Source organism: Amblyraja radiata, chromosome 22, assembly GCF_010909765.2.
Source record: "Amblyraja radiata isolate CabotCenter1 chromosome 22, sAmbRad1.1.pri, whole genome shotgun sequence".
NCBI lineage: Eukaryota > Metazoa > Chordata > Chondrichthyes > Rajiformes > Rajidae > Amblyraja > Amblyraja radiata.
Window position 1 is genome coordinate 16,701,986 of NC_045977.1, and position 18,982 is coordinate 16,720,967.

General features: G+C 42.8%; 1 protein-coding gene across 3 annotated transcripts in view; it reads right to left on the bottom strand.

Annotated features, from left to right (window-relative positions):
- Positions 1-18,982, bottom strand: part of parn (poly(A)-specific ribonuclease) — a 132,119-nt gene that overhangs the window by 10,928 nt on the left and 102,209 nt on the right. For 2 of the 3 annotated variants that reach the window (XM_033040484.1, XM_033040486.1), the window contains exons 22-24: positions 18,274-18,463; positions 13,699-13,764; positions 884-1,083 (exon numbers count right to left, since the gene is read on the bottom strand). In XM_033040484.1, the coding sequence (XP_032896375.1) occupies positions 884-1,083; positions 13,699-13,764; positions 18,274-18,463 (456 nt within the window). The remainder of the gene's footprint in view (positions 1-883; positions 1,084-13,698; positions 13,765-18,273; positions 18,464-18,982) is intronic. The other variant, XM_033040485.1, reaches the window with a different exon arrangement.

Sequence of the window (18,982 nt, forward strand, 5' to 3'; positions counted from 1 at the left end):
AGGGATAGGGGTTACGTGCAGGTGGATAAATTATGGTCTTGGCATCATATTCGTCATAGACATTGTGGGCCGAAGGGCATGTTCTTGTGCTGTACTGTTCGATGTTCTATGCTAATGGGATGAGAAAGCTCCATCTTCAGAGAGATGAAACACAGCTTGCGAATGCTAAAGTCTAAAACATTTGCAACCATACCCCAGAGTGCGATGTCCTCGGCCTAACTATTTCAACTGCTTCAATCAATCTTTCTTTCATCATAAGGACAGAAAAGGGACGTTCATTTATGACGACAGAGCATTCAACACAATTCACAACTTAACGGAAAATAAAGGAGCCCACGGTGGAGACAGAAGCCCGAGACAACATTCAGGCATAGATAGGTAAGTCACAGGTAATATCCTGCCACAAGTATCCAGAAATTACATCTTCATGTAATAGAATTCCAAAGTGGAACGACAGTTAAAAATCAAGTACATACATTAACATGTTAATCCAGAAAGTTGCATATACATAGGATATTAAGCCTTAATTAGAATTGCTTTATAATTTATATATCCTACATAGCAATTAAAATTTAGGAATCTATTCCGCAGACGGTTTATTTTAAAATAAATAACAGGCATAGGATGATGTCAACCTTCCCATACTTTTAAATTTTCAGAAGCTTTGTTAAGTACATGCAGGGGTTGATGACATGGATATGCCGTGCAGCATTTCACTAGTCTGTTATGATTAGCAACTAAAGTTACACGAGAACTTACCTTTTTTTCATTACAGTAACTTGAAAACACCAAAATCTTAAACACAATAGCCACATTAATACTTCCATGGATATATCTACCTAATGGCACTATTATTGGGATATCAGGGTGCAAATCGATTTACCAGTCTTTCCTTGCTGTTCTTCCTTTTTCTGCCATGGTTTCTTGACTTTTCTGGCTTCAGTTATTGAAGAATCTATCCAGGCACTACCTGAATTATCAATCTCGGCATCTTTATTTGCGATTGCATTCGCCTCCATCTCCTCAGACACCGTCTCTTCCTCAATGGGGCTCATACTTCGTTTGCTCGCCATTGGATTTGCTCTACAATGGGTAAGGGGGGGTGGGGGGAGGAAGGGGAAGGATGAACGTTTATATACAAATGCCAAGTGAGCAACAATACTAATCCCAACACTATGCACAGTTCCATGCCCCTCATTCAAGTAACACTTTCCTTCCACCAATTATTGCACAAATGATCCTGTAATTTTGACTGAAATCAAGAGTGACTTACTGGATACTGTGTACACAACTGCTGTTTTACAACAGAGCACCACACCATGCAAACTTTCAATGACCAAAGTGATTGATTCCAGTGATGGGCGGCACAGTGGCGCAACGGTAGAGTCGCTGCCTTCCAGCACCAGAGATCCGGGTCAGACCCTGACTACCGGTGCTGTCTGTATAGTTTGTACGTTCTCCCAGTGACCGCGCGTGTTTTTCTCGGGGCGCTCCAGTTTCCTCCCACGCTCCAAAGACGTACAGGTTAGCTAGCTTTGGTAAAAATCGTAAATTGTCCTGAGCGTGTAGGATAATGTTAGCGCGCAGCGAGCACAGGTCGGCGTGGACTCGGCGGGCCGAAGAGCCCGTTTCTGCACTCTCTCTAAACTAAATCTCTGCAATCTGATTTTGACTGAAATCAAAAGTGGTTTACAGGAAACAGTATACACAACTGTTGTGATTCAACAGAGTACCACACCACCTTCTGAAGAGCAGATGGGCAATAGACCATCCTTGCCAGTGATGCTATTATCTCACAAATGAATAGGAAAAGCAATGTGGATTTATCTATTTAGCGGTTAGTTCATAACATAAACAAACAGCAATTCTAAGGAGAAAGAAGCAACATAACAGTCAAGGTCATCAGAAATCAGATTGAAAATGTACTACTGATATGATTTTTTTGGCACAATTTTCAAAGCTTGAGTAAACGTACTGTGCTAAATAAAGACTTGACTTTGCAAGTACATCTTGTCCACCAATTAAATTTTCAGACCGCTGCCATGCAAACTTGCAATAAGCTAAGTGATCGATGTTGGGCTGCACAGTGTCACAGGGGTAGAGTTGCAGAGACCAGGTTCAATCCTGACTACAGGTGCTGTCTGTATGGAGTTTGTACGTTCACCCGAGGACCGCGTATGTTTTCTCTGGGTACTCTGGTTTACTCCCACACTCAAAAGTCATACAGGCTTGTAAATTAATTGACCAGTAAAAGTCGCAAATTGTCCCCAGTGTCGTGTATGGGGTGATCACTGGTCGGCGCGGACTCGGTGGGTTGAAGGCCTTGTTCCCGCGCTGGGTCGCTAAAGGAAAGCACTGGTTAAGTTAGCTAACAGGTTGCATCCAAATAAGTTCTTTCACTTTCTTCAGAAAATATAGGTGCACATTTCAAGATGATAGGCCATTGAAAGGTTTGAATCTTGTGTGATTAAATGAGTATTCTGCTTATCCAAGTTAGATGAAAAATCACAAAGATAAATAACCCTTCATTTGGAACAAAACTGTTAACTGATGATCTGCAACAGATGGTTTACTAACACTCAAATATACAGAAACTAAGAATCATGTTTACATTGACAATTACAACGGTCGGCACTGTGGTGCAGCAGTACAGTTGCTGCTTTCCGGCACAAAAAGCCCAGGTCTGATCAGGACTACAGGCGTTATTTATACGGAGTTTGTACGTTCCCCGTGACCACATGGGTTTCCTCTGGGTGCTCCAGTTTCCTCCCACACTCCAAAGACGTATAGGTTTGTAGGTTAATTGGCTCCAGTAAAAATTGTAAATTGTTCCCAATGTGTAGGATAGTGCTGGTGTACAGGGTAATCGGCGTGGTCTCAGTGGAGGGCCATTTCCACGCTGTATCTCTAAAGTCTAAAGACCCAAAGAATGTACTGATATGGTCACGTTTTCTCTCCAATAACTTTGACCAAAGAATTAAACGAAAATGAATGAATAAGTGAATAAGTTTCTTGGCCAAGTATTCACATACAAGGAATTTGCCTTGGTGCTCCGCCCGCAAGTGACAGCATGACATAGTGACAGTTAGGAACAACACATAAAACATTAAACATTAATAATAAAAAAATTATTGATTAAACATGTGAATGAAATAAAATACCAGAGCAAAAGGAAGCTACAGATTTTTGGTTATTGAGTAAAGCTACTAGTCGTGGAAAAAAACTGTTTTTATGTCTGGCTGTGGCAGCTTTGACAGCCTGGAGTCGCCTTCCAGAGGGAAGTAATTCAAAGAGTTTGTGGCCAGGATGAGAGGGGTCAGAGACGATCTTACCCGCTCGCTTGCCTGCCCTTGCAGTGTACAGTTCGTCAATGGAGGGAGAGGCCCGGGAGCCGTTGCAGAGGGAGGAGCGACCTCCGTGTGGTGAGTTAAAAAACCCATCGTGGGGCTTGTCTCAACAGAGGCCCGGGAGCCGTTACAGAGGGAGGAACCAAAATCTGCAACGTTCCATTCGCAGATCACACTTCAAATTAAGGGGGCTGGTGGAAGCCTCTGATTGGTCGAACGGACTAGAGGAAGCAGCCGTTACAGGACTAGAGGAAGCAGCTGATTGGCTTGTATCCCGGGTAAGGCTTTATTGTATTCGGTTAAGGGGGAGAATGAGGGCCAGGGCAGTTTACTGTTCTGGATGTCAGATGTGGGAGGTCATGGAGTCTGAGTGCCCTCCAGACGTCCACATCTGCGCCAGGTGCGTCGAGATGGGGCTCCTAAGGGACCGTGTTAGGAACCTGGAACAGCAACTCGATGACCTCTGTCTGCTCAGGGAGAGCGAGGAGGTCATAGATAGGAGTTACAGGGAGGTGGTCACTCCAAGACCACGGGAGACAGAAAACTGGGTCACAGTTAGGAAGGGCAACGGGCAGAGGCAGGGACTGGTGAGTACCCCGGTGGCTGTACACCTTGAAAATAAGTACTCATGTTTGAGTAAGGGTGGGGGAGACAGCCTACCTGGGGACAGCGACAGCGGCCGGGCCTCTGGCATAAAGACCGGTCCTGTTGCTCAGAAGGGTAAGGGAAAGAAGAGGAGGGCAATTGTAATAGGGGACTCTATAGTCAGGGGGTCGGATAGGCGATTCGGTGGACGCAGACAAGAGACCCGGATGGTAGTTTGCCTCCCTGGTGCCAGGGTCAGGGATGTGTCTGAACGGGTCCAAGAAATCCTGAAATGGGAGGGAGAGGAGCCTGAAGTTGTGGTACATATAGGTACCAACGACATAGGTAAAAAAAGAGAAGAGGTCCTGAAAGAAGAATTTAGGGAGTTAGGTAGAGAGTTAAGGAGAAGGACTACAAAGGTAACAATCTCAGGATTACTGCCTGCGCCACGCGACAGTGAGAGTAGGAATGGAGCCAGGTGGAGGATAAATGAGTGGATGAGGGACTGGTGCAGTGGGTATGGATTCAAGTTTCTGGATCATTGGGACCTCTTTTGGGGAAGGTGCGACCTGTACAGAAAGGACGGGTTGCACTTGAACTCGAGGGGGACCAATATCCTGGCGGGGAGATTTGCAAAGGCTACTGGGGAGACTTTAAACTAGTATGGTTGGGGGGAGGGACTCAAATTGGGAAAGCTAGCAGACAGTGTGTGAGGCAGGAGGCAGAGAATGGTAGCACTCTGACCCAAAATGTAGGGGAGAGAGAAGAAAAAGACAATAAACAGAGAATAAGAGAGGGTGGGTTTCTTAAATGTGTATATTTTAATGCTAGGAGCATTGTAAGAAAGGTGGATGAACTTAGAGCCTGGATTGACACCTGGAAGTATGATGTTGTGGCGATCAGTGAAACATGGTTGCAGGAGGGCTGTGATTGGAAACTAAATATTCCAGGATTTCGTTGCTTCAGGTGTGATAGAATTGGAGGGGCAAGAGGTGGAGGTGTTGCATTGCTTATCAGGGAAGATATTACAGCAGTGCTTTGGCAGGATAGATTAGAGGGCTCGTCTAGGGAGGCTATTTGGGTGGAACTGAGAAATGGGAAAGGGGTAGCAACACTTATAGGCGTGTATTATAGACCGCCAAATGGGGAGCGAGAATTGGAAGAGCAAATATGTAAGGAGATTGCAGATATTAGTAGTAAGCACAAGGTAGTGATTGTGGGAGATTTCAATTTTCCACACATAGACTGGGAAACACATTCTGTAAATGGGCTGGATGGGTTGGAGTTTGTAAAATGTGTGCAGGATAGTTTTTTGCAGCAATACATAGAAGTACCTACTAGAGAAGGGGCGGTGCTGGACCTCCTGTTAGGAAATGAGACGGGTCAGGTGGCAGAGGTATGCGTTGGGGAACAGTTCGGGACCAGTGATCACAATACCATTAGTTTCAATATAATTATGGAGAGGGTCAGAACTGGACCTAGGGTTGAGATTTTTGATTGGAGAAAGGCTAACTTTGAGGAGATGCGAAAGGATTTAAAAGGAGTAAATTGGGACATTTTGTTTTATAGGAAAGATGTGGAAGAGAAATGGAGTACATTTAAAGGTGAAATTTTAAGAGTACAGAATCTTTATGTCCCTGTTCGGTTGAAAGGAAATAGTAAAAATCGGAAAGAGCCATGGTTTTCAAGGGAAATTGGACACTTGGTTCGGAAAAAGAGGGAGATCTACAATAATTATAGGCAGCATGGAGTAAATGAGGTGCTTGAGGAGTATAAAGAATGTAAAAAGAATCTTAAGAAAGAAATTAAAAAAGCTAAAAGAAGATATGAGGTTGCTTTGGCAAGTAAGGTGAAAGTAAACCCAAAGGGTTTCTACAGCTATATTAATAGCAAAAGGATAACGAGGGATAAAATTGGTCCATTAGAAAGTCAGAGTGGACAGCTATCTGCAGAGCCAAAAGAGATGGGGGAGATATTGAACAATTTCTTTTCTTCGGTATTCACCAAGAAGAAGGATATTGAATTATGTGAGGTAAGGGAAACAAGTAGAGTAGCTATGGAAACTATGAGATTCAAAGAAGAGGAAGTACTGACACTTTTGAGAAATATAAAAGTGGATAAGTCTCCAGGTCCGGACAGGATATTCCCTAGGACATTGAGGGAAGTTAGTGTAGAAATAGCAGGGGCTATGACAGAAATATTTCAAATGTCATTAGAAACGGGAATAGTACCGGAGGATTGGCGTACTGCGCATGTTGTTCCATTGTTTAAAAAGGGGTCTAAGAGTAAACCTCCCCTTAGAATTTGATATATAGTATCCGTGCCCAGTTCCACGCTTAAAATACTCTGCTAGTCCCCAGTCAGTACAGAACAATGAACTGAAAAGCTCCACTGGCTTCAATATGATTGAACTTTTAAGTACTATATTCATTATTTTTAGGTAAGGGGCAGCAAAGTGGCACAGCAGTAGAGTTGCTGGCTTATAGCACCAGAGACCCGGATTTGATCCTGACTATCTGTATGGAGTTTGTACGTTCTCCCTGTGGGCTTCCTCCCATATTCCAGACAGGTCTGTGGGAGGTGCAGGTTTGTAGGTTAATTTGCTTCAGTAAAAATTGTAAATTGTCCCTAACGTGTGGGATAGGGCTTGTGTAGGGGGTAAATAGCTAGTCGGCACGGACTCAGTGGGCCGAAGGGCCTGTTTCTGTGCTGTATCTCTCAATTAAACTAAAAGTACTCCATTCAAGAACTGATCAATTCCAACTAGATTGAGAGGAAGAAAATTTATCAAAAGCATTTAGATGCCAGTGGCTTTTGTTCAATGGACATCTGAGGATACGTGGACTTTATTGGAATTAATGTTATGTGTCGTTATGAACAAATTATATATTTTCATTAAAACTTCAAAGGTTGCAGTCAGTAATTGAATCATTAAGAGGCTTTTTGTAACCAATTTTGTTATTTTCCCCTTAGGGAATTAGTAAATAATTTGTACAGGCACAGAAGGATATTTTTGAGCACTGTACATCTATAACAAAATAATAAAAACATGTGAAATCTCTCTGTTGCCACAACTTATGCAATCATGAGAATGCTGTTAAGATCAGTAATACTCTACCAAGCAGGAAGGAGATGAATGACAAATGACTGTTTTCAGATGAAGCAGCGCAAGGAAGGAATGTTGGCCGGAGGATCAGGGCATCTCTAGAAGGCTTTGGTTAGGCTACATTTGGAGTATGGCGTGCACTTCTGGTTACCCCATTAGAGGAAGGATGTGGAGGCTTTGGGGAGGGTGCAGAGATGGTTTACCAGAATGATGCCTGGATTAAGAGGGTTTCAGCTACAAGAGGGATTAGATAAACTTGGATTGTTTTATCTGGTTGATGGGAGACTTGATAGTATATACATTTATGAGAGGCATAGATAGGGTAGACAGTCAGAACCCCCCCCCCCCCCCAAAGGTGGAAAAGTCCAACATTAGAGATTGTCACCTTGTCGTGGTGGAAAAGCTTGTGCGGTCCTGAGAGTGATGCCGTCTGGAGCTATACTCCTGGTAAGGCCACCCATGGTGGTAAGGTCGAGGGGGAGGTCTCTGACAAAGAACAATCCAACCAAGACCTCAACAGCGGAACAGGCAGAGGACGATGGCTGACATTAGTGGAGCGTCACAACGGCTGGGAAGGCTGCAGCAGAAAAGCGTCTCCGGTCGTCTTGGACTCCATGCCACTGGATCCTGACCCAGATACGTCAAGGACCGTGTGGTGGCTGTCTGTGCACCAGTCTCCCGGAAGTTAAACAAAGTCACGCATAGGCGTCCTCCATGAGAGGACAGTCATAATCGTTTCGAATGACCGCCGATGATGATGAAAGAGGGCATAAGGCGAGAGGTGGAAAGTGTAGTGGAGATGTGCTGGGTGTTTAAGAGGCTTTTAGATCCACACATGACAGTGCAAGGAATAGTAGGAATAGATCGTGTACAGGCAGATGAGATCAGTTGAACTTGGCATCACGTTCAGCACAAATGGTGTGTTCTGTGCTGTACTGTTCTATTTCCTCTTTTCTCTTCTCAAATAGTGCCTCAGGATCAACGGCAGCTAGTTGAACCAAGCAGCAGATGAACATCTTAATACCATACCAACACAGGCTGCATTCTGTGTCAGTGTAATGCTTCCTCCCTCGAGGGTTAGTCTGCTCAAGCTGTGTTGGAGGACTACCAACTGGACTCCTGAAGTGCTAACAGACAAATCAATTCGACCCTTCCCAGGTTAAATTCAAGGTGGAAGCAAGGCTAGAAAATCTTATATATGAATTTAAAATTAAGAAAAAGGCTTTTTGTTCCTTGCTGCTTATAGGAGACAATGTGTTAAAATATGCTGCCGTAATGTTGCAAGTCTCAACTAACAGAATGTGTTAAGCCAGACACCAGAACTTCTTTTTTGGAAAATGTATACTGCAAGGACTTGCAGAAATTCTTAACCCATTATTACCACGTTTAAGTATCTACCGTTTTTTATATTTTTCTTCTCAGAATATCAGTCAATATTTTTCTTCTTCTGTTGACAGGTGGCAGCTGTGGCTCGTACAAACATACAAAATTGGGAGCAGGGATAAGCCATTTGGCCCTTCAAACCTGCTATGCCATAGCTGATCCGATTACAACTTTGTCGTTCTATTCCTGCCAATCCCGGATAAACTTTATCCCTTCGTTTATGAAGAATCGTCAGTCTTAACAATATTGAAAGACTTTGCTATGAGGCAAGTTAAATGAGCAACTTTACTTTTAAACAAGAACCCCTTGTTTCAAATTATTCCACAAGAAGAAACATCTCTGCCACATCCGTCCTGTCACAACCACACAGCAACTTGCATTTCAATCAAGTTATGTCATACTTTAGACTTGAGATACGGAGCGGAATCAGGCCCTTCGGCCCACTGAGACCTCGCTGACGGCGATCACCCCATACACTAGCATTATCCTACACACTAGGAACAATTTTACAACTTACCGAAGCCAATTAACCTACAAATGTGTGTGTCTTTGGAGTGTGGTAGGAAACTGTAGCACTCGAAGAAAACCCATGCGGTCATGGGGAGAATGCACAAACACCGTACGGACAGCACCCGTAGTCAGGGTTGAACCAGGGTCTCTGGCGCTGTAAGGCACCAACTCTAGCGCTGCGCCACTGTGCTGCCCAGAGACTCTTCAAGTGTGTCCGACCACTCCACACAAGACAAATATCCATTCCAGATATGAGATGAACTACATCCAGTGTCTTCACATACTTCCCTAAATAAATAAACCAATGCTATAGACACAAAGAAACTACAGATATTAGAATCTTGCATAGAACACAGGAGATCAGGCAGCATCTGTTGTATTCACATACCATCACTATAATCAACAGCATTGTTAACTTTCCTATTCACTTGCTGTATTTCAGTATTAAGATACCTGTACTAAGAAAGCAAGCGAGCTGAATGAAAAATGAACTGCAATTCCTAAACAAGGTATTGAGGGGAATCCACTGTAATTGCTATTGGAGCAGATATTGGTCATTCGGCCTATCAAGTCCACTCCACCATTCATTTATGGCTGATCAATCTCTCCCTCAGCCCCATTCCCCTGCCTTCTCACCATAACCCCTGACACCCGTACTAATCAAGAATCTATCAATCTCTACTTTAAAACTATCCATTGACTTGGCCTCCACAGCCGTCTGTGGCAATGAATTCAACAGATTCTGCACCCTCTGACTAAAGAAATTCTTCCTCATCTCCTTTCTAAAGTTACGTCCTTTTATTCTGAGGCTATGGCCTCTGGTCCTAGACTCTCCCATTCGTGGAAACATCCTCTCCACATTCATTCATTCCATCCAGACCTTTGATTCTGAGGCAGTGCCCTTCACTATTCGGCAAATTTCAGTGAGGTCCCCCCCTCATCCTTCTAAACTCCAGCGAGTACAGATCCAGTGCCGTCAATCGCTCATCATATGTTAACCAAATCATTCCAGGGATCATTCTCGTAATCCTCCTCTAGATCCTGTTCAACGCCAGCACACCCTTCCTTCGATATCAGGCCCAAAACTGCGCACAAAATTCCAATGCGGTCTGACCAGTGCCTATGAAAGTTTTCAAACAGGAAGGAAGCTGGAAAGGGAAATGGTGAAGTATTTGTTTATGCCACCACAAACTTCTTCTGGACCCCTGCTATGTGATAAATGTCAGCAATGTATTAAGTTATCACGTAGATAAGATGACAACTCCACCATGTCCAGCTCAGACCTCAGCATGCATTTGTTCAAGTAAACAACAGAGGAAATGTTTGTTGTTGAGTTTAGATTGCTTTGAATTGCATGCGTTCTTCCATCAAAGCATCGTTTGCTGTGCAACAGTTGGGACTTCATATATTCCTGAGTACAAACAGGAGATGGAACCATCAAAATAGAAGGTTGTGCCAATCAAACCGTTACAGCTGGATTAGAAGGAGGGCAGAGAGAGAATTGGGGGAAACTTGCAACAAGCCATAGACAGAGCATCCTGATAGTTCACTGGGACAAGTTCTGGTTAGAATTATCTGGAGTTAAAGATGAAGTATTCTCCAAACAAAATTCATCAAACAGGGGTGGAAAAAAAAAAGAGAGACCATGACAGATCGAGATCGATATATGCCAGAAGCTGCAGTTAAGGGGTTCCGCTGTCCAAATGCAAGACCACAAAGCTGTACAGAATGCAGATCTACTACTCGAGTGCAAACGTTTATGATATGCTCATAAGTTATAGGAGCAGAATTAAGTCATTCAGCCCATTAGGTCTACTCCACTGATAGACACAAAAAGCTGGAGTAACTCAGCGGGACAGGCAGCATCTCTGGGGAGAAGGAATGCGGCCTGTCCCGCTGAGTTACTCCAGCGTTTTGTGTCTATCTTCAGTTTAAACCAGCATCTGCAGTTCCTTCTTACACATTAGGTCTACTCCATCATTCAATCATGGCTGATCTATATTTTCCTCTCAACCCCCAATCTCCTGCCTACTCCCCATAACCTTTGACACCCTTACTAATCAAGAATCTGTCAATCTGCACCTTAAAAATACCCAATGACTCCTTTGGCAAGTTTATTGATTGGAAAGGTTCAGAGGAATATGGGCAGGCGGGACTAGAGTATGGTCTGATGTATACATCAGCGAAACCAAACGTAGACTGGGCGATTGTTTCGCTGAATACCTTCGCTCAGTCCACCTGGACGTACCTGATCTCCCGGTTGCTAAACACTTTAATTCCCCTTCCAATCCCATACTGATCTTTTTGTCCTAGGCCTCCTCCATTGTCAGAGTGAGATTAAACACAAATTGGAGGAACAGCATCTCATATTTCGCTTGGGCAGCTTACAGCCCAGTGGCATGAATATTAATTTCTTCAACTTCAAGTAGCCCCTGTATTCCCTCTCTCTCTTTCTATCCCACCCCCACCTAAGTCACACCAGCTTCTTGTGTTCACCCAGCAAACAGCTAACAATGGCCTGTTTCCTTTATCATCGTTCATTTTTTTGCATATCTTTCATTCGTTGTTCTATATCTCTCGACATCATCGCCTATATCTCCCGTTTTCCTTTTCCGCGCCTTCAGTCTGAAGAAGAGCCTCGACCCGAAACATCACCCATTCCTTCTCCACAGCATTTTGTGTCTATCTTTCAGTTTAGTGATGCAGTGTGGAAATAGGCCCTTCGGCCCTCCAATTCTACGCCGACCAGCTATCCCCGTACACTATCCTACATGCTAGGGACAATTTACACTTTACTGAAAGCAGTTACGCTACAAACGTGCAAGTCTTTGGAGTGTGGGAGGAAACCGGAGCACCTGGAGAAAGCCCACGCGGTCACGGTGAGAACGTACAAACTCCGTACAGGATCAAACCCGGGTCTCTGGCGGTGTAAGGCAGCAACTCTACTGCTGCGCCACTGTGCTGCCGTAAGATAACTAAAAACAACACTGCCCTTTTATTTGCCTTGCTCATTTTAACCACTTTCAATAGTGAAAAGTTAAATACTGCTCAGGCAGTAGAAAAGCAAGCACACCTTTGATATGTTGTATGCATATTCTACACTGCGCAGGGATAAGATTAGATATAAATGCAAAATCTGCAAGGATGGAACATTAAAAATACACCCCACAACCCCCAACTATACACTCCCTGATGCTGTGGATAGAACGAAAGATGAGGGATGTAGAACAATGTAGATTATCATTTTATCTTTGTATGCTTCATTGTCACCTTCCCCCAGCTAACAATGATCTATTCTACATTTTCCTTCATCCTCATCCCCTTTGATGTCTTGTTTTCACACCTTATATTATTTATCTCTGCGTCTCCCTCTCCTCTGACAAAGGGTCTCGACCCGAAACATCACCCATTCCTTCTATCCAGAGATGCTGCCTGTCCCGCAGAGTTTCTCTAGCATTTTGTGTCTATCTGCAATGTAGATCACCAGTCTTAATGCCTGGAGACAAGGGATGGTGGAACCTTGAGCAAAACACAAAGCCCTGGAAGAACTCGCAGGACAGGCAGCATCTGTGGAGAGAATAGATAGGCAACATTTCATGACACAACCCAAAACATTACTTGTACATTCCCCCCACAAATGCTGTTTGACCTGCTGAATACCGCCAGCACATTGTGTTAATATCAATGACATAGATTGGATCAAACCTAACTGATTATATAAGAAAAGGTTGCTTTTTTGGACTGAAGGCCTGTGACTAGAGGTGGGTTCAGTGCTGAGCTGATTGCGGTATGTCATCTCTATTCTTGATTTGGATGAGAATGTACAAAGCAGGCTTAGCAAGTTTCTACATGACACTAAAGTGATTTGTAATTAGTTGTCAAAGATATTGCAGCAGGATTTTGATAGCTTGGGCATTTGGGTTAAGGAATGGTTGATAGATCTTTTAATACAGAGAAGTGCGAGGTGTTGTATTTTGGGAAGTCTAACAAGGGCAGGACCTACACAGTGAATGGCCTGGGCTATGGAATGCTGCAGAGCAGAGAAATCTAGGAGTGAAGTTCCTTTAAAATGGCATCGCTGCTAGAAAGGGTGGGCAAAAAGCCTTTCAGCTCATTGGCCTTCATCAGCCAGAGTATTGAGTACAGAAGTTGGGAGGTCATGTTACAGTTGCATAAGACGTTGGTGAAGCCACATTTAGAGTATTGTGTTCAGTTTTGGTCACTATGTTATAGGAATGATGTTGTCAAGCTGGAAAGAGTGCAAAGAAGATTTACGGGGATGTTGTAGGACTATAGGGTCTGAGGTATAGGGAGAGCTTGAGCAGGCTAAGATTTTATTCCTTGGTTTCACAGCTTGATCATATAGACGTGTACAAGATCATGAGAGTAGATCAGGTAAATGCAGAGTCTGTCGCCCTGAGTAGGGGAATCAAGAACCATAGGTTTAAGGCGAGGCAAGAAAGATTTAATAATAACCTGAGGGGCAAATCTATCTATTTATTTATCTGCACACAAAGAATGGAACGATCGGCCGGGGGAGTGGTTGAGGCACGTACTATCATAACGATACATTTGGACAGGTACATGGTTAGGATGGGTTTAGAGGGATATGGGCCTCCCCTGCACAGGCAGGTGGGGCGAGTTCAGATGGGGCATGTTGGTTGGCATGGACATGTTGGACCGAAGGACCTGTTCCCACGCGGTACGACTCTATGACTAAGTTAGGAGATGTTAATGCTAACCCGATGAGTAGAAGAAAGAACTTACCCCAGTTCTAATGAAGCGTCTTTCACTTGGAACGTTTCCAGCACTTTTTGTTTCAGTTGCGAATGACTGTAGATAAATTAATTTACAGAGAGTGGGAATGTCAGAGGACAATCTAGAATTAGTATCTCAGACTTGTTTGAAAGTTAAAACAGCCAAAAGAGCAAAGACACTTGTTGAGGCAACAGATTTTTAGCTGCAGGACATTGGTAACCAAGATGTAGGAGTGAATGCATGCACAACATCTATAGTTTAGAAGTTCAAGTAGAAGCTTAAGGGGGAAACCAGAAAATAATTACAGAAAAAAACTCAAGACAGATACAAGGACTAATATTTTAGATTTTAAACAGTGATACGTATATTGTGTAAGTGAGAATGTTCTTGTTGTGAACACTTGAAAACAACATTTTTCTGTAGCAGGTTAGAATATCACTTCTCCTTGCATTACATGCATAAATAAAAGTGGGTAAACTTCCAATTTAGCGTAGACAGGGAAGCAGCCAGAACCTTTCATCACCTAAGGTGGAAGCAAGACCATAAGACATAGGAGCAGAATTAGGCCATTCGGCCCATTGAATCCGCCCTGCCATTTGATCGTGGCTGATCTATTTTCCCGTGAACCCTATTCTTTTGCCTTCTCCCCTTAACCTTTGACGCCCTTAATATTCAAGAACCTATCAATCGCCACACTAAAGGTGTGCCAAATATTAACGACTAGGGGGTATAACTTTAAGGTAACGGGGAGGTGGGGGAAGGAAGTTGAAAGAAGATGGGCAGGGTAAGTATTTTTTCCATATAGAGAATGCGGGTGCATTAAGTGCGCTGCCAGGGGAGGTCGTGAAAGCAGATACAATAGTGGTGCTTTAGAGGCTTTTAGCTCATGGATTTGCAGGGAATGGAGGGATGTAAATCATATGCAGGCAGGTGAGATTAGTTTATCTTGGCATTATGTTGGGGAAAGACGGCAGACAAAGAGGTCTGTTCTTTTGCTGCACTTTTCTTTATTCTGTGTTTGACAGGGTTATAAAATTATCTATCTACAAGATTGACTGCTTCAGATTCATTTCTTCTCCAATGGGAAAATATGTGAAGAGGCATGCAATGGAAAGCCTCTAATACTGCACGGTTCACACCAAGCACCAAAGGGGAAATCGCTGGTAAATGACAGGAACATTTGAAATCAGGAGCATGGAATAATGACCATTTGAACCTGTTCGATTATCTAAACAAAATCATGGCGGATTCTACACCTCAATTCCAGCAACTTTTGATACTGCACTGAATTCTCATCAAATACTACATTTGGTCTTCTTAAAAGAGATTTTTCACTCCACAAAACAAATGTTCATTCAATTCTCAAGTCTCAATTCTGGTAGACTGGCTGCATGATGGCCTGGCATGGTAATTCTAACACACAGGAATATATGAAGGTGCAGAGAGTGGTTGACGCAGCCATGTCCCTCATGGCCATCTCTCACTTCCATCAAAAGCATCTACACAAGGCAATGGCTCAAGAAGGTGGTATCTGCCATCAAGAATCCCCACACTTCACCCCATACCTTCTTCATACCACTACCACCAGGCAGATGGTAGAGAAGGCTGACGTCCTGCATCACCAGGTTTAGAAACAACTACATTCCTGCAACTTTCAGATTCTTGAGCCAAATTGCACCACACTAATCCTACCTCGACAACAGAACAATACGGCCCACCTCTTACACTACATTCACTTTTTTTTTTTACCCTAAATCTGTTTTGCACTAATGTTTTAATCCCAGCCTTTTCTCTTTTAGAAATGTTGTGCAATTTACGCATAATTTATGCGTTGCCCAAGTCTATGTGCCTGTGATGCTGCTGCAAACTAGATTTTCATTGTACCTGTACCTTACCATACTTGGGCAAATGACAATAAACTCAACATGCAACAAATCTAATACCTCAACTCACAAATACTTAAGAAAAAGAACAGTTTAACGACTTGGATGGATTGCCATGGCCACAACTTTAATACCATATACTGCTGTCTGTAGTTGGTGCATTTATGTTGGGATTCATTCAGAAGAGAACTAAAACAAACATGTTGATTTACTTGTATTTAAATATTCCCATTTGAGAGAATTACAGGACAAGTTACCAATATGAAGCAACTGAAGAAAGTGGACACTGGATTCTGCAGGCAGCTATAAACCATTCAAGTGACAATTACTGCTTCACACTAGACAATATAGATTACCACCTGAATGTCATGTCTTGAAAATCAAACTATCAAAATGTATTGAAAAATTGCCAACTTGTATTCCTGTGCAGAAATAACAACAAAATACAAGTCGTATCCACAAGCAAAAGCCTCAAGTTGCATCTTACAAATATATGCTCACTTTCTATACCCACCCTTAACTTCAGTGACAAATAAGAGTTGTTGGTAAAAGAATTGACATCATAAAAATGAGACATAACATTTTGTCAGCTTTGTAAACTGTGAATTCAAATAATAGCGTAATTAATTTAGGGGATTTTATTTTAAATGAGATTCTATCCCAGCCATTTCCAAAGTCCCAAGTTCTTTCAATACAACTATTAATCACTCACACTGTTGACAAGTTAACATTTTCCAAGCTAAATGTTTAATTAGAAAGTACAAATGTGTCAGAAGAGACAAGTTAAATTACTTTTGCATTCCCCTTGCTCATATTTCCTGTATGGTTTTCCATTCTATATTCCGAAGTTCAATGGTTACAATATAACTAGCAATGCACGAGAGCACTCATGGAACACATCCATTTGGAAATATGGGTTTGAGTCAAATAGCTCACACTGAAAAATTAAAACCTTTGAAGTTGCAATTTTATTAATTTACAAATACAAGAGTTGCAACTGAATGTCTTTATCTCAATTTACAGAAATCCAATTACCAATGACTCTGGACAATTCATTCATGAACCAAGGGTGTTGGCACCACAAGGCGACACATGTGAATATGCTTTCTTAGATTGATACTGAAGGCTCATAAATTCATAAGTCATAGGAGCAGAATTAGGCTATTTGGCCCAACGTCTCTCTCCGCTATTCAATCATGGCTGATCTATTTTTCCCTCTTAGTCCCATTCTCCTGCCTTCTCCCCATAACCCCTTGACAATCAAGAACCTAGCAACCTCCACCTTAAAAATAGCTATTGACGGCCTCCACATCCTTCTATGGCAATGAATTCCACAGATTCATCTTCTGATTAAAGAAATCCCTCCTCTTCTTTCTAAAGGTCCACTTTTTCAGGCTATGGCATCCGGTCCTTGACTGCCCCACTAGTGGAAACATCCTCTCACATCTACTCTACCCTGGAAAAACCTGGAAGAATAAGAGCTAATCTCCTTGAATCATATTAAATTCTATAGTGGACTGACAGGGTAGATGCAGATGACGTTTTTATTGCATACAATCAAGGATAACACACTGAAAAAAAAGGGCCAGCAATTCAGGACTGAGATGGAGGAATTTCTTCAGATTTGAAATTCTTTAACTAAGCCCTCACGTTGCCAAAACTGATGGATTTTTGGATGTTAAAAGCCTCAGAGGATTATGTTGTAGGAAAGATGTTGTCAGGCTGGAAAGGGTGCAGAGAAGATTCACGTGTATGTTGCCAGGACTCAAAGACCTGAGTTATAGGGAGAGCTTGAGCAGGTTAAGACTTTATTCCTTGGAGTCAGGAGGATGAGGTGTAATCTTAGAAGTGTAGAAAATCATGAGAGGAATAGATCGGGTAAACACAGAGACTTTTTTTCCACAGGGGAATTAGAGAACCAGAGAACTATGTTTAACGTGAGAGGGGAAGATTTAATAGGAACCTGATAGAAATTTCTCTCTTTAATTTATATTTTATAAAAATACAAAGGGAAGTGGGTATATGGATCGAGTGGCTGGAGGAAGTAGATGAGGCGGGTACGATCATACCATTTAAAATACATTTGGACAAGTATATTTGGACAAGTACTAGGATAGCTTAGTGGGTTACAGGGCAAGTACAGGCAGGTGGGACTAGTGTAGATGGGGCATGTTGGTCGGTGTGGGCAGGTTAGGCTGAAGTGTCCGTTTCCACACTGTATGACTAGGATTCTGCCTCTACTGGTAGAACTGATGGCATAATGGGTTGTGGTTAGCACAGTAAAGCGGTTATGAGGAAAAGATCACCCATGATCCTTCGAATGGTGAAACAAGCAAGGCAGGGCCAAAGAGCCTTCTCCTGCTTCTATTGTAGATTCTTATTTCCTCCCAAGATGTTGTTAGTTATATTGATATTCCATGGGAAAAATCTACTATTAAAATCTACCACTTGTGGGAAGAACCTACTACATGGGAAAAGTCTGAAGAAGGGTCCCAACCCAAAATGTCAGTCTGAAGAAGGGTCCAGACCCGAAACATCACCTATGTTCTCCAGAGACGCTGCCTGAAGCATAGAGTTAATCCAACATGTTTTGTCTTTTTTTTGTAAACCAGCATTTGCGGTTCCTTGTACACTACTATTGTTCATGATGCTGTGGATTTACTTTCAAATACAGCCAGTGGTTGAATTTGTTAACACTCACCTGTTGAAATCAAACATCTGGCTAAGATATGGCTGAGGAGCATACTGGGTTTTTAGTCTCTTCCTTTCCACTTCCCGCCAGCTCTCCTCTGTCCACTTCCGCTTGGTGTGCTTGTCCTCTTGCTTCTTCTCAACATACTCTGCATATGTCTGGATCCGGTAGCTCTCTGCATACCTGCTGGTGTTTACAGCTGTAAAGGAGGCACAGATGAGAGAATTTGAAGAATATGGCACAGAAAGATTATTACCCAACAAGTGTCACGGCAAGAGAGTATGTACAAAGCAATTCAACTTCTAGCTTTTACCACTCTGAATTCATGACCTGGTGTTAAAACTACCAGGTGCTGAGAGTTCTTTCATTTAAAGGTTTTGCATATCCTTGCTAATATGAAAATGAAACTTAACGGAAACAGAACAGGTCTTGATGATTTCATAAACAAAACATAATGTGCTGGAGGAATTCCGCAGCTTGGGTAGTACCTGTGGCGGAAATGGACAGATGATGCCATTTCAGGTCAGGACCCTTCTTCAAACCCTTTGGAATAGGGAGGAGAAAGCTGGAAAAGGAAAGTGGGATGGGGCTAAGCCAGACAAGTGATAGGTGGTTATGGATGAGCAATTCATTGGCAGATGGATGGAGTAAGTGCCAAAGGCTAAAAGGTGATAGAGGAGGAAAGAAGAGAAGAGGAAATGAAAAACCGGAGGCAAGG